Here is a 22361-nt window from a genome sequence, read left to right as displayed (position 1 = left end):
CGGACTCGGGGGGGGGGGGGGGGCGGGACTCTGGCTGGGGAGAACAGACATCGGACTGAGCGGCAATGCATGGAGCAGGAGAGGGGTACTCTGAGGAGCCAGCCGAGGACACAGGTCATGCGGGGAATACACAACTAAAGAGCAGCCAGTGCGATAGTCGAGCATGGAGCTCTGCTAGTTACCCTCCACCTCCAGCCACCCGTGTGCATGGTGCACTGGTACCCCTAGCTGCCTATGTTGCTGCCAGCCATATGTAGAGGGGGCTGCATGGGCCCCCTGCAGCACAGGGCCCAGTTGCGGTCGCGACTGCTGCACCCCCTATAGTTACGCCCCTGTTAGCAGGAGTTCCCCGAGACCAGAGAACTATTTCAAGGGTTCCTGTGTGTTGAAAAGGTTGAGAAAGGCTGGTCTAGTTCAATAGAACTCTATCTGGGAAATTGATGGCCTATGATGATAGGTGAGTTGGGTAGACAGTAGCAGAGAGTAAGTTCACATAAGCCTGTTCATTGTAAGGTCATCATTGTGTATGTGCAGTTTAGGAAAATGCAATATAATTCAGTGTAGATCTTTTATTTATTTTTAAAACAAACCTGTCTTTTCTCTACGTCTTCTGTATTTGCACCCGGCCTTAAATTTACACTCAGTGTCAGATAAAATTAATAAATTACTAATTCTGGAATAAGCCTCACAACAAAAATTCAAAACACGTGGCCTACAATGCAGCAAAGAGGGACTAGCTAAAAACACTTGGTTGCATTATTTTTCTGATTTATTTGAATATAGAGTGAATGCCCTGGCAATTAGAGAGTAATGGTAAGGATGCTTTTCAGCTATGTGTGTAACTATAGAGTTTTTTTTTTCTTATGAGCATCATATACTTACAGCTGCACCTACGGTACATTATATTCAGGTCACAGAAATCCATTAAAGGTCCTATCTATCTTCCAGAACTATGCAAGTATTGCAAATTATATTCACATTGGTTGCATTACTTGCAGATATTGATGGCATTACTTAAAACTTACCTGAGCTATTGATCGTTGGCTTTTAAAGATCAAACCGTCTTGCAGAATTTTTCAATTAGCTGTCACCTTTTATTTAGAGGAGACTGTTTCCTCTTTGCCATAAGTGATTATCCAATTGGACAAGTACAAAATATGACAACCCAAGAAGTCTTTTCTTTATTCTTGAGAAGAGAGCCAATAAATATATTGCTTCTAATAGACACTTCTGATCAAAGGGATTGTCCTGATGTCGTCTCCGGGGCTTATAGACAGTTTGGCTTTGATAATACGTTTTGTGCCACAATAGTTTTGCTGAATGCGGCCTTTGCTCAGACGTGATAAATGAGCCAATATATTGGAAAATGCAGTACACACATCCTTCCCTAAGAACAGCTGTGACCAAGAAGAAAGCAGGACCAAAGCCCAATTCTGGAGCGTTTGAGTAATAGGAGCATCTTTCTGGTAACTAATGTTTTTTTAATGCTCTGGAAACCATTACAAATAATTTAGAGTTACTTAAAAGGCAAATCCAAGCTTTAACTTCTATAAATTCTGTCATGTAACCAAAATCAAATGTCTGACTTTAGGTGGGCACACACGCAGATGCAGTGCGAATTGATGTGATTTCACAGTGCGATTTGTGTTTTGACAGGTGCAAATTTAACAGAATTTCTGAGGGGACTGGGCATACCTGGAGATTAAATTTGCACCACACTCGCACTTAACTCGTAAAGGACCCTTTTTTTAACCGGATCAAAATCGCACCACATCAATATCAACTGCCTTCATAAAAAACAATGGGGGTTATTTACGAAAAGGCAAATTCACTTTGCATTGCAAGTGCAAACTACAAGTGCAAAGTGTACTTGAACTTGCACGGAAAGTGCACTTGTAAGTGCAGTCACTTTAAATCTGAGGGGTAGATCTGAAATGAGTGGAAGCTCTGCTGATTTTATCATCCAATCATGTGCAAGCTAAAATGCTGTTTTTTATTTTCCTTGCATGTCCCCCTCAGATCTACAGCGACTTTACTTCCAAGTGCACTTGTAGTGCAAAGTGGATTTTTCTTAAGTAAATAACCCCCAATGTATTTTCAGATGACATGTAATTGTAATAATTTCAGATCGCATTAGATTCGCATCAGTTTGAACCAGCCCTTAAAGCGGGGTTCCACTGCCTCCGAAGTTTTTTTTTTTTTGTGACATTTATAAACAAATTCGTTTTGAAATTTGTTACTTACATGTCCCGTTTTTTGAACTTTTCCCATTGCTTTTTTAGAATCTAAGAACGCTTTGTAAAAATCATCTACATCGTTGTCATCTTCAGCTTCACATGCCCACAGGCATTCTCTTCCTGGATTCAGTGACGTGCATCTCCCAGAATGCAACGCCCGTTCTATCTAAGATATCGCGTATGCGCAGTAATATTTACATAGGAGCGCCCTCTCAACGTGACTGTAGTGACATCACTTGAGGGTTCTAAATCGCGCGATAACTCGCGCCAGGCCAACACACAGACTCCTGGGAACAAGAAAAAAGCATCCCAGGAGACAGTGCGGCACAAAAGAAGTGTCGTAATAGCCGCACCAACCCCGCCCATAGCTGCAATCCCCCGAACCCGGAAATGGCAAAGATCTTCAGAAAAAAAAGGTACATATAAAAAATGTTGTCAGATTTATATATAATTGATAAAAATAATATTAGGGAGATATTGATTAAAAATCGGGTGGAGCTCCGCTTTAAAGATAAATATACCCAGAAAAAATTTTGAGTTTAAAATGAGCAAAATTGCTGTCTTCATGATTTTGAAATATTTTGATATATATATATATGTATATATATATATATATATATATATATATATATATATATATATATATATATATATACATATACATATATATATATATATACATATGCAACAGGTACACTATACTGAAAACTGGTTTGCTTGTTCATTTTTGCAAGAGATCAGTTCAGTAAATGCTTAGGAATGATAGACTTGCCATTTAAGGTCACATTTAACGAGGTGCATATTAAAGTTAATTGGAAAATTAGCAATCCAACTTGCTGAAGATCCAGGCTTACTTGGGAATTAGCTTAATCACCTCTTAGGCTTGTATATTGTGCTTATTCTCCCAGGTTGAGTGTGATGGGCCAACCCCTGCAATTACATTTCATATAACGTGTAAATATTGTTTTGCAGTAAGTATACCTAATCAATTAGCCACTGTTCTCTGTTTCCTCTGGCCTGGATTTGATGGCAGGCAGCAGTAAGATTTATGCAGAATTTGTCTATTAGTTGGTAAAACGGGACCCGAGGGCATTCAGAGGTGAGCCGTCTATGGCTGTGCTAGAGGAAGTGATGTGAGGTTCAGCATCAGTGCCAGCCAAACTACTACCATGCAGTTGGGTGCAGCGCGATTTGTAAAAGTAGCACAGGATATGTAAAGCTTCATTTTCTTTGTTTTGTTTTTTAAGATAGCAAACATGTCATACTTACCTCCCCTTGTGCAGTTGGTTTTGCACAGAGTGGCCCTGATCCTCCTTTTTTGGGGTCCCTCCTCCTCTTCTCTAGTGGAAAGCCGCTCTCCCTCAGGGCACCCGTGCGGGCACGCTTCCGTGTCCTGCTGCTGAGTCCGTGGACACAGACAGCAGGACTCGGCCCCGCCCTCTGGCTCCTGCACCATTGGATTTAATTGACAGCAGCGGGAGTCGGGTTGCCACCTCATCCCTTTAAAACCGAACACATAATAGTGACACAGGTTCTGTGGCTGATTAAGGTGGTAATTAAACTCACTTGTTGCTTTATCTGCATTAAATTAGCCTCAGAACCTGTGTAATCCACATGTGTTCGGGTTTAAAGGGATGAGGTGGCAACCCTAAGCGGGAGCCAATGGCTGCGCTGCTATCAATCTATCCAATGAGGACCCTAGACACCGGTTGGGGCTGGAATGCTTGTCCCCATCGCTGGAAAGACCGGGTTCAGGTAAGTAAAAGGGGGGCTGCTGCATCACAGGAGATTTTTCACCTTAAAAGGTTTGTAAACCCTCATGTTTTTTAATGTTAATGCATCCTATGCATTAAGGTGAAAAAACTTCTGACCGTTTTACTCACCTTAGCCCATTCGTTCCTTCAGTAGAGACGTGCTGTACCTCTCTGCCTGGGGTTCTCAGCCCTTGATTAGATTGATTGATAGTAGCGCAGCCATTGGCTCCTGCTGCTGTCAATCAAATCCAGTGATGCAGCATTCTGTGTCTATGCACGCAAATGCTGGACTCGGGAGCGCACCCGCCAGGTAACCCCCAGGGAAAAAAAACACTTCTCCCAGGGGGTTTACCGATGCAAGGAGGAGCCGCAAGCGCCGCCGGGGGGATCCCAGAAGACAAACTGCACAGTGGAGTTAAGTATGATATGTTTGTTATTTTAAAAAAAAAAAAAAAACAAAGGTTTACAATCACTTTAATGCATAGAAGTGACAAAGATTGACCTAGGAGTTGCTTCTTTAAACCCCCTTATTCTTCCATGGTGGTATACCTTTTCCTTGAAGCTCCTTGTTCCTTCACAGCTAGCTAAAATATTTAGCACTTCTAGGTATGGAGGAGAATGTGACCTTCTACCCAGTGCTTGGGCCTAGCAGTTGGCTGCAACACTGTCAGATGACCAGGGAAATAAATTCCCCACTCCCGCAGGTCAACCAAAGCAGCTGATTAGTGCTGGTTGGTGTGATGCAGCGCAGTTAAGGTAAGTATTTGGGATCGGGGATGCTCTTTGCAGAGACACTGTCATCCTGCATAGGGAAGATGGAAGTGTCTCTTTAAGTCATGATTGACCTGGGTATGGAAAAAGACGTGTTAATCATGTTCTGTGCAATAGTTTTTATTTGGTTTTCAAAAGATAATAAGCACAAATTCGCCCATGCAGGGGGGCAACACAATTACACAGACTGTTAGTCAGAGTAGAAATAGCAATAGATGATCAATTACATACAGTAACCACTTGGGATAATGGGCCAACCGCAGGTTTATAATCCAATAAATTCCCGATGGCCAGAGATTCTGGCATAAAATAAGCCAAAGAAAATAAAATAACTGGAAAGAAAGAAAAGAAGAAGGTATAGAGTGACTAGGAGAATAGAGGGAGAGTGGGAGGGATTACCCCCTATGAACTTGGGGCCACTGCAGGCATCACATTATGAGTGACCTAAAATAGTTAGATGTAGGAAGTAGTTAATCCAAGGTTCCCAAATTTTAAGGTATTTTGGAGTGAATCCTTTAATAAAACTGGACAGTTTTTCATTTACCATTAAGGCAGTCATATTACTCCTTGAAACCAGACTGATGGTTTCTTTCATGCATGAGCAATGGTTCTTTTAGCACATAGGAATAAGTGGGGAGCTAATTTTTGTTGGTATGTGAAAAGGCCAGGGATAGGGCAGAGTGGTAGATCCAATGTAGCATCTTCACAGCTTGTCAAATGAAATAAAGTACTGTGTGTAACAGACCAAAAAACCTGGCCCAGAAGCCAATCAGTGGTGGACAAGACCACTAGATACGCAGTACGTCCCTATATTGGACACTGTTCCTAAAACTTCTATCACTGCATGCCAGATTCGCATGTGCTAATTCGGCTGGAACCAAGCACCAACGCAAAAGTACTTTGTATGAGGATTCAAGAGTTGCCATATTAAAAGAGCGTTTTACTACATTTAACCATGGCCTACTCCAGTCCCCCAGATTGTTCCCACTGTGTCATGCATGAGAAGGGTGCTAAATGCTCTTGATTGTTCAGGGAAGTATATAGGGCTGAGATGAGGCCTGGGAACATATGTTCGAAGCTCATCTTACGATAAGAGTTCATCGAAGTATGACGGAGAGACATTATCCAGTGTCGAAGTTGGAAGTACCAATAGAATTCTAAAGGGGAGCTTCATAGATTTCCTGGAGGGAAGCCCATGATGGAAAGGTATGGGTTTTCATGTAAATCTGTGGGGGGACCACCAGGCAAAAGTATGCGGTTGTTCCATGCCAGGTAGGAACAGTGGATTGTTCACAATCAGTAGGAGCGGAAGGAAAAAAATACATGAGGTTACCAGAATAACGGACTGAATCTAATGTTTTCAAACTATGTGACAAGAGGGGGCTCAGTGCGGCGGGGCATAATTTTTGTGGGACCATGGTACCGCATTTAAGGGAATCAAGTCACAGTAGGTACTTCCAGAAGTACCCGAAATAAAATATCAGAAGTTGCGTGTAGCATAGATAGCTGCAAGATTCAGGCAGTTAATTAGCCCTGGCACATTTATTAGCCTAAATAAATTGAAGAATTCTATCTTGCAAAAGGCGTCAATAAAAGGGGGGAACTCGGACTGGCACAGTGCAAAAAATAGTACAGGGCCTTGGGTAGTATCATCATTTTGATTACATTAAGGAAAAATAGAGGTATTGCCATGATTGCTTTAGGGAAGTCAGTAAGATTAGGAAAGGATAATAATTGGCTGCAAATAGAGATGAATCGGAAGAGGTCAACTTGATCCCCAGATAATCCAGGGACGAAGTTGTTCAATGATAGGGGAAAAGTGATTGAAGCTGCAAAACTAGGTCAGTCGAGAGAGAGAGATATTCAATTCGAAAACCAAGTTAATTCACAAGCTGTAACTTGTATATGATGCGGAGAAAAAAAAACTAATTAAAGGGACCCTGTCAGGAAAATTAATTCTGAAAAAAGAAAAACGCTCTTCAAAAGAAAAGAGGGAATACTTACCCTGACCCCCACAATAAAAAAAACACAGCAGAGATGTAAAATTTGGATGGAGGAACTACGGAGCGATGGACACAGGAGATTGATGCTCTCTCAAGTGTCAGTTTCTCAGGTAGAGTTCAATGTAGTATTCCTTTTCAATGGAGCTATATTTGACAGCCTGATCAGCAGGATAGATATTATGAGGTAGTATACTGTGCCTTGAAAAAGTATTCATACCCCTTGAAATTTTCACAATTTTGTCATGTTACAACCAAAAATGTATTTTAAATGTATGTAAATGTATTTTATTGGGAGTTTGTTTATGTGATAGACCAACACAAAGTGGCACATAATTGTGAAGTGGAAGGAAAATTATAAATTGTTTTCAATTTTTTTTTCACAAATAAATATGTGAAAAGTGTGGCGTGCATTTGTATTCAGCCCCCTTTACTCTGAAACCCTTAACTCAAATCTAGTGGAACCAATTGCCTTCAGAAGTAACATAAGTAGTAAATAGTAGGAGTCCATCTGTGTGTAATTTCATCTCAGTCTAAATACAGCTGTTCTGTGAAGCCCTTAGAGGCTAAGGAACACACCAGACAGTTCAGGGATAAAGTTGTGGAGAAGTTTAAAGCAGGGCTAGGTTAAAAAAAAATATATCCCAAGCTTTAAGCATCTGAAGAAAGAAGAAAGCCATTGTTGAAAGAAAGCCATAAGAAGTTCTGTTTGTAGAGTGCGAGAAGCCATGTGGAGGACACAGCAAACATGTGGAAGAAGGTGCTCTGGTCAGATGAGACCAAAATTGAACTTTTTGGCCTAAAAGCAAAATGCCATGTGTGGTGGAAAACTAACACTGCACGTCACCCTGAACACACCATCCCCACTGTGAAACATGGTGGTGGCAGCATTTTCTTTGGTGGCCAAAAAGTTACATTTTAGTCTCATCAGACCAGAGCACCTTCCTCCATACATTTTGGGAGTCTCCCACGTGCCTTTTCGCAAACTCAAAATGTGCCATTTTGTTTTTTTGCTTAAAGTAATGGCTTTCTTCAATCCACTCTGCCATAAAGCCCAACTCTATGAAGCATATGACTTATTGTCGTCCTATGTACAGATACTCCAGTCTCTGCTTTGGAACTCTGCAGCTCCTCCAGGGTTACCTTAGGTCTGTGCTGCCTCTCTGATTAATGCCCTTCTTGCCCGGTCTGTGAGTTTTGGTGTGCGGCCGTCTCTTGGCAGGTTTGCTGTTGTGCCATGTTCTTTCCATTTGGTTATGATAGATTTGATGGTGCCCCTAGCCTAACCTAACCCTGACTTTCTTACTTCTCAACAACATTGTCCCTTACTGGTTTGGAGAGTTCCTTGGTCTTCATGGCAGTGTTTGGTTAGTGGTGCCTCTTTCTTAGGTGTTGCAGCCTCTGGGGCCTTTCAAAAAAGGTGTGTACAGTGCCTTGCGAAAGTATTCGGCCCCCTTGAACTTTTCAACCTTTTGCCACATTTCAGGCTTCAAACATAAAGATATAAAATTTTAATTTTTTGTGAAGAATCACCAACAAGTGGGATACAATTGTGAAGTGGAAACGAAATCTATTGGATAAGTTAAACTTTTTTAGCAAATAAAAAACTGAAAAGCGGTGCGTGCAAAATTATTCGGCCCCTTTACTTTCAGTGCAGCAAACTCACTCCAGAAATTCAGCGAGGATCTCTGAATGATCCAATGTTGTCCTAAATGACTGATGGTGATAAATAGAATCCACCTGTGTGTAATCAAGTCTCTGTATAAATGCACCTGCTCTGTGATAGTCTCAGGGTTCTGTTGAAAGCACAGAGAGCATCATGAAGACCAAGGAATACAACAGGCAGGTCCGTAATACTATTGTGGAGAAGTTTAAAGCCGGATTTGGATACAAAAAGATTTCTCAAGCTTTAAACATCCCAAGGAGCACTGTGCAAGCGATCATTTTGAAATTGAAGGAGTATCAGACCACTGCAAATCTACCAAGACCTGGCCGTCCCTCTAAACTTTCAGCTCAGACAAGGAGAAGACTGATCAGAGATGCAGCCAAGAGGCCCATGATCACTCTGGATGAACTGCAGAGAACTACAGCTGAGGTGGGAGAGTCTGTCCATAGGACAACAATCAGTCGTGCACTGCACAAATCTGGCCTTTATGGAAGAGTGGCAAGAAGAAAGCCATTTCTCAAAGATATCCATAAAAAGTCTCGTCTAAAGTTTGCCACAAGCCACCTGGAAGACACACCAAACATGTGGAAGAAGGTGCTCTGGTCAGATGAAACCAAAATCGAACTTCTTGCCCACAATGCAAAACGATATGTTTGGCGTAAAAGCAACACAGCTCATCACCCTCAACACACCATCCCCACTGTCAAACATGGTGGTGGCAGCATCATGGTTTGGGCCTGCTTTTCTTCAGCAGGGACAGGGAAGATGGTTAAAATTGAGGGGAAGATGGATGCAGCCAAATACAGGACCATTCTGGATGAAAACCTGTTGGAGTCTGCAAAAGACCTGAAACTGGGACGGAGATTAATCTTCCAACAAGACAATGATCCCAAACATACAGCAAAATCTACAAAGGAATGGTTCACAAATAAAAGTATCCAGGTATTAGAATGGCCAAGTCAAAGTCCAGACCTGAATCCAATCGAGAATCTGTGGAAAGAGCTGAAAACTGCTGTTCACAAACGCTCTCCATCCAACCTCACTGAGCTCGAGCTGTTTTGCAAGGAAGAATGGGCAAGAATTTCAGTCTTTCGATGTGCAAAACTGATAGAGACATACCCCAAGCGACTTGCAGCTGTAATCGCAGCAAAAGGTGGCTCTACAAAGTATTAACGCAAGGGGGCCGAATAATTTTGCACGCCCCACTTTTCATTTTTTTATTAGTTAAAAAAGTTTCAAAAATCCAATAGATTTCGTTCCACTTCACAATTGTGTCCCACTTGGTGATTCTTCACAAAAAATAAAAATTTTATATCTTTATGTTTGAAGCCTGAAATGTGGCAAAAGGTTGAAAAGTTCAAGGGGGCCGAATACTTTCGCAAGGCACTGTATATGTAATAACAGATCATGTGACACTTATATTGCACACAAGGGAACATCATTTCACTAATTATGTAACTTCTGAAGGTAATTGGTTGCGCCAGAGCTTTTTATGGACTTCATAGCAAAGGGGGGTGAATACATACGCACATGCCAATTATCAGTTTTTTATTTCTGAAAAAATAGTTTTATGTATATATTTTTCTCATTTTACTTCACAAACTTAGACTATTGTGTTCTGATCCATCACATATAATTCTGATTAAAAAAACATTGAACTAAAGGCTGTAATGTAACAAAATAGGTAAAAGCCAAGGAGGTGAACACTTTTACAGGGCACTATAAGCACTTTATTCATTTTGCCCATATTGGGTTATATTGCACAAGGTATTTCTAGCTAATTCGTTAGCACTGCACTTTTCGTTCTTTTGTGATACTTTACCATAGTATTGTGCCAACAGGTTTATTTCCACATAGGTCTGAGTGTGGACATTTTCTTTTTTCTTTCAAAAGTAAATATCATATACCTTCTTATCTATTTACTAAGGCTTGCAGCACAAGGATTAAAATAGTTATTGTTGATTGAGAGAGCTTAGTTCCACTTTAAAGACACAAATTAATGTAGCTTTGTATTCATTCATATCTGTTTTAAATACACGCAGTGTAACTGAATTTGATTTAGTATCAGCTTGTGTTGCAATCCCTGCAGAGCTGAGCTGGGGGAGGGAGAAGCAGCACAAGAAACCAATCAGCTTTGCTCAGAGTGACAGAGTGATGAGCTCATCAGTCTGCTGCTTCTCCTTCCACTCCTTCCCTTGTCTAGTCAAAGTGGGGGTAGAGAGGAGACTGGTAAGCATCAGTGAAAAATGAGACCTCCTGCACTCCTAGATTGGGCTGTACTGTGTGCCATAGCTGCGTAAATCTAAGCACTGGATGGACAGACATACAAATCTTTTGGCTGGTAAAATCTCTCCCTAATATGAATTGTATCTGTGTAATTAGCTGTTTGCCTGAAGTTCAGCTTTAAATTCATTGACTTTAATCCTCATCAGCCATTTAGCCATCTAGCACAACTTGTAAATTGGGGGACATTTTTCAAATCTTGTAATCCACTATGGAATTTTGTTCAACTGCAAACAGAATGTGTATTGTTAATCCATAACTGTTCATAGCATTTATAAACAATTGAGAATCATTAATCATGTTTTTTTCAATACAGTCTTTAAGATGGTATTCGGTCCTTTTTTTAATTAAATTTTCTAAACAAACAGATCCTAATTTACATATTCGATGTTTGTGCTGGAATCTGAATCCCATTCAATTATTATAGTTTACAGGCTTTCCAAAGGATAGATGTTTTTTTTCTGCCAAATACTTTCAAGTAACATTAAAGAGGAGCTCCACCCAATAGGAGTAGCTCCACTTGTCTGACACCCCCCCCCCCCCCTCTGGTGTCACATTTGGCACCTTGTGGGGGGAGGGGAAGCGGGTACCTGGTTTTGACAGATACCGTGGCAAACTCAGCCATAGGTTCAGCCCCTGCCACAGCCGGCCTATTGAGAAAGCGCAGCATGATTCACGCATGCACAGTAGGTAACTGGCTGTGAAGCCGCAAGTTTTTCTTGCCCAAGATGGCCGCGCCAGCACCTGAGAGCCAATTTGGCACCTTGTGGGGGGGAGGGGAAGCGGTTACCTGGTTTTGACAGATACCTGTTTCCACTTCCTGCTGAGTTTGCCGTGGCAAACTCAGCCAGAGGTTCAGCCCCTGCCACAGCCGGCCCATTGAGAAAGTGCAGCGTGATTCACGCATGCACAGTAGGTAACTGTCTGTGAAGCTGCAAGTTTTTCTTGCCCAAGATGGCCGCGCCAGCACTTGAGAGCCAATTCGTCACATTTGGCACCTTGTGGGGGTGGGGAAGCGGGTACCTGGTTTTGACAGATACCGTGGCAAACTCAGCCATAGGTTCAGCCCCTGCCACAGCCGGCCTATTGAGAAAGCGCAGCATGATTCACGCATGCACAGTAGGTAACTGGCTGTGAAGCCGCAAGTTTTTCTTGCCCAAGATGGCCGCGCCAGCACCTGAGAGCCAATTTGGCACCTTGTGGGGGGGAGGGGAAGCGGTTACCTGGTTTTGACAGATACCTGTTTCCACTTCCTGCTGAGTTTGCCGTGGCAAACTCAGCCAGAGGTTCAGCCCCTGCCACAGCCGGCCCATTGAGAAAGTGCAGCGTGATTCACGCATGCACAGTAGGTAACTGGCTGTGAAGCTGCACGTTTTTCTTGCCCAAGGTGGCCGCGCCAGCACCTGAGAGCCAATTCAAGAATTGGCAAGCTGCCGAGAGCCTGAGCCAGTTGCTCCCATGCCCTCCAGTGAGCGCAGGAGGGGGGTGGGGCAGAGCAGAGAGCCAAAGACTGACAGTCACCAGCTCTCCACTCACAGAGCTCTGAGAACTGAGTGATCTGCTGTGTGTATGATTTCTCCGTTCTCAGTCTTAGAGCCGGCGGGGGACAGATGCAGCATCAAGCCGATTCTACATCCACCTAGGTAAATGTGATTCTTGAGAGAAAAACAACTCTATTTTTTTAAAGTAAAAAACCCTTAGAACCCCTTTAAGCCAACCATAGGAGGTTTGAGTTTAGTCCAATTATTGCTAAATTGGACAAAATTCGAACATAGAAGAGCCTGCAATACCCTGAGCTGGGTGGAAAATTATCAAAGCATGATGGGAGAAAAATATCATTGGCCGAATGCTGCAGATGAGACTAAACCCCCCATCTGGTACCCTCCAGAATAGCCAAATATATATACCTACACATTCAGCTTTTTGCTTCTGTGGATGTTCAGAATCGGGTACATACCTCCACACATGGTGGACCTGTCCTATAGTCAAGGTCTTTTGGAAAGAAATCTTTGAGTTGGCTTCCAAAATGTTCACTTGTTGAATGTTGAATTTGTACCCTGACTCAACTACTGCATTACTTAACCTGAAACCATTGTGCCTAACTTACTGTCTATTTAAACTCTTTGTCCAACTACTTACTGCCACTAAACAAACAATAGCAAAAGCATGGAAATCCCCTTCATTGATTATAGTTGAGACAAAGAATAGAATACATAACTCCATGATTCAGGCTAAAATAGCAGCCATAGAAAAAGAAAGAGGTTGAATCCCCAAACTTTGGCATCCATGGATAAAACATCATGTTCCTTCAACTTTCGATGAGAATGTTCTCTTGTTGTGGTAGTTGATCTACATATATCCAGACTATATCCACAATGCCTTTAGGACCTGCCGATTGGACACCCCTATCTTAGCCTCCTCTCCACCTTCTCGCTTTCTCTTTGTTCTCTTTGGTTCACCCCTGCCTACCTCTCACAAACTTGAAGCTCTCGTTACAACAGTATTTTTTCTAATGCCCTGTACACACGGTCGGACATTCTGACAACAAAATCCATCAGACTTTTTCAGACGGAATTTGTGCCAAACCTGTCTTGCATACACACAGTCGGACAAAGTTGTCGGATAATCCGATTGTTCTTAACGAGGTGACATACAACACGTACGTCGGGACTATAAACAGGCCAGTAGCCAAAAGCTGTGGTCTCTTAATTTATTCTGAGCATGCATGGCACTTTGTCCGTCGGAATTGTCTACACATGATCGGCATTTAAACAATTGTATTTTGTTGTCGGAAAATTTGAGATCCTGCTCTCAAACTTTGTGTGTCGGAAATTTCCGACGGAAAAAGTCAGATGGAGCCCACATACGATCGTATTTTCTGACAACACGATCCGGTTGCACATTTTTTACGTCGGAGATTCCGACGGTGTGTACATGGCATATATCTCAACTTATCAACATTACCTGTTACTCCTTATAATTAACCACTTGCTTACTGGGCACTTAAACCCCCCTCAGTCCCAGACCAATTTTCAGCTTTCAGCGCTGATGCACTTTGAATGACAATTGCGCGGTCATACAACACTGTACCCAAATGAAATTTTTATCATTTTTTTCCCACAAATAGATCTTTCTTTTGGTGGTATTTAGTTACAGCTCGGAGTTTTATTTTTTGCTAAACAAACAAAAAAAGATGCAAAAAAAAAAAAAAAAATCATGTTTTAATAGTTTGTTATACAATTTTGCAAACGGGTCATTTTTCTCCTTCATTGAAGTGCGCTGATTAGGCGGCACTGATGGCTGCATTGGTGGGCACTGATGGGCTGCATTGGTGGGCACTGATAGGCTGCATTGGTGGGCACTGATAGGCTGCACTGGTGGGCACTGATAGGCATAGTTAAGGCGGCACTAATAGGCACAGATAAGGCGGCACCGATCGGCACAGATAAGGCGGCACTGATGGGCAAAGATGGGCACAGATAAGATGGCATGGATGGGTGGCACGGATAAGTGGCACGGATGGGTGGCACGGATGGGCACTGATAGGTACCACTGATAGATGGGACTGATGGGCACTGATAGGTGGCACTGATAGGTGGCTCTGATAGGTGGCACTGCTGGGCACTGATGGGCGGCACTGCTGGGCACTGATGGGCGGCACTGCTGGGCACTGATGGGCGGCACTGGGGTGCAGCACCTTTAAGGAAGATTGTGGGCACTGTGGGTGGCACTGTTGGTGGCACTGCTGGATGGCACTGTGGGTGGCATTGTGGGTGGCACTGTGGGTGGCACTGTGGGTGGCGCTGTGGGCACTATGGGCACTGCTGGGTGGCACTGATGGGGGGCACTTACTTTCATTCAGGATGGCACTGCGGTGGGCAGGTGGGCACTGGCAGGAGGCAGGTGGTCAGCTGTATTGCTGGCCGTGATCGGGACTGATGTCCCGATCACGGCCGCCGGTGATCGGCTTTTTTTTTCTCTCCTCGCGCTGTCAGCGCGAGGAGGAATAATAGCCGATTACTGGCTCCGTTCTGTCACATGATCAGCTGTCATTGGCTGACAGCTGATCACGTGATAAGGGGTCGGGATCGACCCCTTGCACGGATCGGTGATCAGGCGAGTCTCGTGGACTCGCCGATCACAGAGCGCGCCGCGCGCGCCCCTCAGGGGGCGCGCAGGCCGCTCGTAACCGGGACGACGTCAATAGACGTAGTCCCGGAAAAGTAGATCCGCGCTAATGCCGTCATTTGGCAATAGCGCGGATCTCAAGTGGTTAATATAATGTAACTTATTGGTTTTATTAACAAAATTGTCCTTCTTTTTCTTTGTTTGTACTTACTTACATGACAATTTATGGTTACACCATACTTATTTAGTATGTATGTATATATATATATATATATATATATATATATATATATATATATATATATATACCACCATCATTTTGAGCTTCAGCTCAATTATTATTTTGTAATTTATTATTTTTTCTGTTATCACCTTGCATGTACTAAATAAAATCTTTTGACAAGGAGAACATGGCGTACATATAGCGTGTAGATGGGCCTGTACATGTGCCTTCTTGAGGAGGGGGACCTTACGGGCGCTGCACGGTTTCAATCTATAGCGGTGTATTGTGTTACCAATGGTTTGTTTGGTGACTGTGGTCCCACCTGCCTTGATATTATTCACAAGCTCCTCCCGTGTAGTTCTGGGCTGATCCATCACTTTTCTTATGATCATCCCTACCCCATGAGACGAAATCTTGCATGGAGCTCCAGACTGAGAGTGATTGATTATTATTTTGTATTTCTTCCATTTGCGAATAATCACTCCAACAGTTGTCTCCTTCTCACCAAGCTTCTTGCTGATGGTCTTTAACCACTTCCCACCCGGCCAATGCACATATACGGCCGGGTGGGAGCCGTCTACTCCTGATAGGACGTTCAGGAACCCGGACACGGCGCATCTCAGATCGGCAGGAGGGCTCTGTGATTGGCCCTCCTGATCACATGACGGCCGTGTCCAATCACGGCCGTCATGTGATGTAAACAAACAGCCGGTTGCTAGGCAATCGGCTCCTCCTCTCCTCACAGTCATCGCTGAGGAGAGGAGAGCAGATCGCTGCAGCCGGCTGATGATCAGTGAGTATGAGCTGTTTTTTACAGCTTTTTACTCACTGATCACCAGTCTAGTGTACACACAAATCACCACACAGTAAACACACCACACAGTATAAACACAATGTCCCCACACATGTCCCCAAAACATACATGTCCCCAAATAATAAAAACACATGTCCCTAATAATAAAAACATGTCCCCCACATATGTCCCACTAAAATCACATGTCCCAATGATTATCTGCACACATATGTACGTGATCACCTGCACACATATGTACATGATCATTTGCGCACATATGTCCGTGATCACACAAACCAATTATTATACACTTAACGGAATTTTTTTTACCAAAAACATGTAGCAGAATACATTTTGGCTTAAATTTATGACAAAATTTGATTTTATTGGATTTCTTTTAAAATAGAAAAAAGAAAATGTTTTTTTTTCCAAATTTCCGCTTTTTTGCGCTTATATCGCAAAAAATAAAAAATGGAGTCGTGAATAAATAACACCAAAATAAAGCTCTATTTGTGCGAACAAAATGATAAAAATTTCATTTGGGTACAGTGTAGCACGATTGCGCAATTGTCACTGAAAGCGCTAGAGCGCTGAAAGCTGAAAATTGGGCTGAGAAGGAAGGGGGCGAAAGTGCCCTGTATTGTAGTGGTTAAGCCCATTCCAGCCTTGTCCGGGTCTAGACTCTTATCCCTGACGTCCTTTGACGTCATGTGTTTTTTATGGATTTTTGCTTGATATTCTATCTCTATCATTTAAAACAACCTTTTTTTATTGTCAAAGCTTATTTAAACAAACTGAAAGCAGAGTTCCACCTAAAAATTGAACTTCTGCTTTAAGGGAAGGTGACCACCTGATATGCCACATTTGGCATGTCATTTATTTGGGGGAGGCAGCGGAAACACTCTTTTTGAGGGTTCTAGCTCCCACTTCCTCCCGGGGCTCCGCGGTCCCGGAAGTAAGTTCACCTCTCCCCCCTCCCTCTCGGCAATCATCTGGGACATGTTACAGGTCCCAGATGATTGCCCGGTCAGTCACAGTGTGTCGCGCAGCTCGCGCATGCGCAGTGCGTGCCCAGCTGTGAAGCCACACCCGGGTGCCCACACTGACAATGCCGGCATCGCAAAGAGGAGGGGGAGACGAACGGGGCTTCGTTTCCCCGCATCGCTGGACCCTGGGACAGGTAAGTGTCTGACTATTAAAAGTCAGCAGCTGCAGTATTTGTAGCTGCTGACTTTTATTTTTATTTTTTTAAGCGAAACTCTGCTTGAAGTTAGCAGCTGATTGGCTACCATGCACAGCTACATCAGATGCTGAGTGCTCCAGTTTTAGTAACTATAATTTTTTGGTAAACAATAATTTGGGGACAATTAAAGAGCATTGTCACCCTACAACAGGAAGTGCCTGAACAAGAATCATTGTGGCGGGATCACCAGGTATTGTTTCATGAAAGCAGCAAAATTCTACATCTCGAAAACACCTTTTGAAATGACATTAATATCTTAACGCTAATATGAGATTTTAAATATTGGATTTATATCTATTTTAAATTTGTTGTGCCAACATTTTGAAGAAATGCAGTGATTTGTCTTGTCATTAGCTAACAAAGATGAAAAATTTTGAAATAAATATCGATAATTTCTGTGTTCCAACACTTATGTATTATTGTCTTGTGGGCGATAAAAATACACGGCTGAACATTATGTAAATGAGAAGATAATAAAACACAATATAAGTGGTGAATATAATTCTCCTGCGGTAATTGAAATGCATGTAGAAGTTGCTCCAGCACACAGCGTTCTGACAAGCTCACGGCTATTATGTTTTTGTCTTGTGTTTCAGAACAAAGTACTGAATGTGGATGGCGTAAAAGTCAAACTGCAGGTAAACACATTATATTTTTTCACGCAGTTATGTTCACTTTGCAGAACATTTTGGCTTCACAATGAAAGGCAGTTAACGATAACAGTACAATAAAATCATGCAGTCTATATATGTATTGTATACAGGAGAGAAAACACGTCTGAAGATGTATCCTCTCTATATAATAGTGATATCACATAAGGAACTGATTATATCCTGATATCCTTCCTTCCCTGGCTAAACGTCTTGTGCTACCTGTCTATTATCACAACCAACTGGTTAGCGAAGGTGTCACATTAAAGCAAAGTTCCAGTCATAAAACAAATTTTACATTATTCAGCTGCATTAAATACAAATAACAACCTTTGGGGAAAAAAATAATTTTTTACTCACCTTTTCAGGTCTGTTGCTAGGGGGTCTCTCGTAATCTGCCTCTTCCTCTCCAAGGCGCCGGACGTCATTTTCCTCAGTGCCCGTGCTCGCTAGTGCTCCTGGGAGATGTCTGTCATCATTTCCCAGGAGTCACTGGGCAGCCCAAGTGTTTTGTCATCATTACAACGGGGGCAGCCACTTCAGACGCCACCGCCCTTTGTGATGGCAACGTCAGAAATGTACGGCACTGCGCCATACATACGGCGCATGCGCAAGAACGGGCGGTGCATGCTGGTCGCTCATCTGCACCAGAGCCAGGAAGATAGTGCTTGTGGGCTTCACATGCCCACAAGCAAGATGGAAGGTGCAAAGAAGAAGGTATAAAATATATCATGCTCAATTAAATTGGCAATCGAGCAATGATTAAAAAAAACAACGTGAGTGCTAGTGATAAGTCATAATAATAATAATAATAATGTTTAATAATAGAGATATTCATCCAAAAAAACATGTTTTTTTCACAGTTGGAACTCTGCTTTAAGTCCTTGTTCACATGAGCGTACTACAGCATCTTCTCATGCGAGGATCGTGTTTACCTGCACTGATGTTCCCTGCATCCCTGTGTAGGCAACCCCATTCATGTCAGTTGGGACTCCCGACACAGACAGTGTGTGTTCTGGGCTGTGCACCTGTATGACTGTCAAATCGGGAGCAGCCGCTGCATCCCAATTGACATGAATGGAAAGGGGTGCACGGAACACCTAAGTATCCTGTGTGGGTAAACGTGGCCTTGGCGTACATTGTAGTACGTCTGTGTGAACGAGGTCTAATATGGCCAGATATCATACCCACACATGCCATGCCAAGGCACAAACTGTGCAGGGATTGCACCACCAGGGAGGTGGTGCTGACAGAAACATGAGGTGTGGGTGGCTGTGTACTGCCCCTAACCAATTAGCCACTCTAAAGCTTAGTATACACTCGTGGTTGGGGTATGGTAAAAATAGGGGACTGAGCCGGCCCCCTAAAGCAGATCTTCATCCTCATATTAATAGTTCATCCTGTCCACCCCTTCTCTGCTCCACTTCCTTAATGTCAGCTTTTTTATTATTTTTTTTACCCTTTTTCTCTGAAAAGGGTTAAGTCTTGCCTCCAATACATGTCATTTACTTAGGCCAGTGGTCTCCAAACTGTGGCCCGGGGACTGGATTCAGCTCTTGCCTTTATGTGGCCCTTGGGGCACTATTCCTCTCACTGATACAAGACACTATTCTGCCAACTGACATCAGCAATGGGGCACCATTTCTCCGACTGACGCCAACAATAGGGCACTATTCCTCACAATGATACCAACGATGAGGCACTATTCCTCCCCCTAATCCCAGATGTGGTGATATTTACTCCAACTGTTGCCAGGAAAATTTACACTCCAGCTGCCCACAGTTTGGACCCCCTAAAGTTACATAATTACATAGTTAGTCAGGTTGAAATAAGACACAAGCCCATCTTGTTCAACCAATAAAAAAAAACAACCATACAATCTCATATACACAATCCTATACCCACAGTTGATCCAGAGGAAGGTGAAAAACCCCACCAAAGCATGATCCAAAAAATCCTTCCTGATCCCCCGAGAGGCAATTGGATATTCCCTGGATCAACTTTATCTATAAATGTCAGTATCCAGTTATATTATGTACATTTAGGAAATAATCCAGGCCTTTTTCTAAAGCAATCTACTGAGCTGGCTAGCACCACCTCTGGAGGGAGTCTATTCCATATTTTCACAGCTCTTACTGTTAAGAAACCTTTCTGTATTTGGAGAGAAAAACTCTTTTCCTTTAGACATAGAGTGCCCCCTTGTCCTCTGTGATGACCTTAAAGGGGTTGTAAACCCTCTTTTTTTTTTAAATAACAAACATATCATACTTACCTCCACTGTGCAGTTTGTTTTGCGCAGGGTGGCCCCGATTGTCATCTTCTGGGGTCCACCAATGGCACTCAGGGCTCCTCCCTGCATTAAGAACCCCCTAGAAGAAGCGCCCTCTCTGGGTGCTAACTGTGCGGGTGTGCTCCCGAATCCAACATTTGCGTCCATAGACACAGAATGCCGGACTCGGCCCTGCCCCCCAGTGCCCGCATCATTGGATTTGATTGACAGCAGCGGGAGCCAATGCCTGCACTGCTATTAATCTATCCAATCAAAAGCCGAGACAACGGGCAGAGAGGTAGAGCGCGTCTCCGCCGTGGGAACGAACAAGATCAGGTGAGTAAAACGGGGGGCTGGTCAATGTCAGAAGTTTTTTTTACTTTAATGCATAGGATGCATTAAGGTGAAAAAACAAGAGGGTTTACAACCCCTTTAAAGTGTATAGCTCAACACCAAGTTCACTATATGAACCGCTTCTATATTTGTACATGGTGATCATATCCCCCCTCAATCTCCTCTTCCCAAGAGAGAATAAATTCAGTTCCTCTAATCTTTCCTCATAGCTGAGCTCCTCTATGCCTCTTATCAGTTTGGTTGCCCTTCTCTTCACTTTCTCCAATTCCCTGATAACCTTTTTGAGAACTGGTGCCCAACACTGAAATGCATATTCCAGATGAGGTCTTATCAATGATTTGTATAAAGGACAATAGACTGGCCCTTTGTTTAGAAAGTTTGGAGACCCCTAACTTAGGCAAATGACATGTACTGTGTTGGTCGGCTGTGCTTCCTAGGATACTGTATGTACATCACATATCCCAGGGGGCTTTTGTGTTTCATTCAGGAGGGGGGGGGGGCAGACCTAGTGATGTGTCATCGGGAGGCCTGCCAGCTGAACCCTTAAGAGCAGGTGGGCTTCACAAAGGCATCACACACAAGACACGCCGGTGTGGGTCTTCAACAGAAGAGGATCTTGGCAGGACAGTGCTGGAACCACTAGACAGGTGGACGCTGGACAGGGGTTCACACATGCCACAGCTGGGATGGCTTGCTTTGTGGTGCAGCAAAAATGATCCTCCCTGTGACATTTGGCGAGCATACCGCCAAAGAGCATGACATATTCAAAGGAATGGTGTTGTGCCTCAGTATTCCCATTCTAAAGGTTGTTTGGCTGTCCAAAAAACCCCCCCCAAAAAACAGGCATTCAGGAGCCACGCCTTCAAAGAGCAACGCAGGTGTAAAGAGGATTCCTGCTGAATCAGCCATTTGAGCCATGGGTGGCACTGCTACTATGACTGTATCCTATCAGTTGCAATTGCTGTTCTTCAGCGCCATTGTGTTCTGGCCGATGCAGTTGCTGCGACTACTGAATCCAATAGCCGGCAGTGGAGATTCCTCAATCCATGCAGCCTGCAGTGTGAACAACAGAAAATCAAACCATGTATGGCTAGCTTAAGCCGCAGCCTTCATTGGCTATACCAGCATTTCTCAACCTTTTTTCAGCTGCGGCCTACTTTAAAAGTATGCAAAATCTCAACCAAGACAAAAAGGATATCAATGGGGAAACCTGAGCCTGGGGTCATTACATTAAGTTTATATCTTCACATTAGAGGCCCTATCATCACATTAGAATACCCCCATCACACCAGAGTGTCTCATTCATATCAAAGTCGCCCATTTATACATCAGAGATCCCACTAAACATGAGAGTCCTCCCATCATAAGAGTATCTTCATCAAATCAGAGTCCCCCCATTTGGGAGCTCCACAATCACACAGCTACCCCATTGAAGAGCTCCAAATCACCTGGTCCCCCCCATAAAAGAAAAGAGCCCCCATCAGGCAGACTTGTGTTTTTTCCTGAATGCTGGGGGCTGCCCTGCATGCTTCATGCCCTTAGTCAGTGGCATACTTTGGCATGGTCAGGCTGGTAAGACCATAGCAACAAATGGTGCTGTGTGCCCTGGCCTTGTTATGGTGCTAGCAGTTGCCCCACCAGCATCATGGCAAATGATGACATTGATTCAAGGCAAACTGGGTCCCATGCTCATGGCACCCCAGTGAAACCCAAACGGCACCCCAAGGTGCTGCTGCACCCTGGTTGAGAAAGACTGGGCTATACCTAGTATATAGCCAAAATAGCTATTTTGTAAGGTGCACTAAAGCTCCTAACAATTTACCAGCATCCACCTACATAGGCAAGAAGCACAGTCTGCAGTCTAGCCTGTAGCAGCCAATTGAATTTCAGCTATTGTTATTCATATATTAATTTAAAAAAATGAAGGAAAGCATCTTAATTGGTTCTGTGAGGCTGCATAGACAGTTTTTATTTCACAAGCCCTTATAAA

At 43.3% G+C, this 22361-nt stretch overlaps 1 protein-coding gene across 1 annotated transcript in view; it reads left to right on the top strand.

Annotated features, from left to right (window-relative positions):
• RAB26 (RAB26, member RAS oncogene family) overlaps positions 1-22361 on the top strand; it is a 382574-nt gene that overhangs the window by 278695 nt on the left and 81518 nt on the right. Inside the window, exon 3 of the mRNA XM_077449361.1 lies at positions 17695-17736. Coding sequence (XP_077305487.1) covers positions 17695-17736 — 42 coding nt within the window. The remainder of the gene's footprint in view (positions 1-17694; positions 17737-22361) is intronic.

Source organism: Lithobates pipiens, unplaced genomic scaffold, assembly GCF_037356315.1.
Source record: "Lithobates pipiens isolate NorthernLeopardFrog02 unplaced genomic scaffold, aLitPip1_a1.2 Scaffold_22, whole genome shotgun sequence".
NCBI classification, from domain to species: domain Eukaryota; kingdom Metazoa; phylum Chordata; class Amphibia; order Anura; family Ranidae; genus Lithobates; species Lithobates pipiens.
Note: the sequence above shows the minus strand (reverse complement) of the source record. Positions and strands in the feature narration are given on the sequence as shown.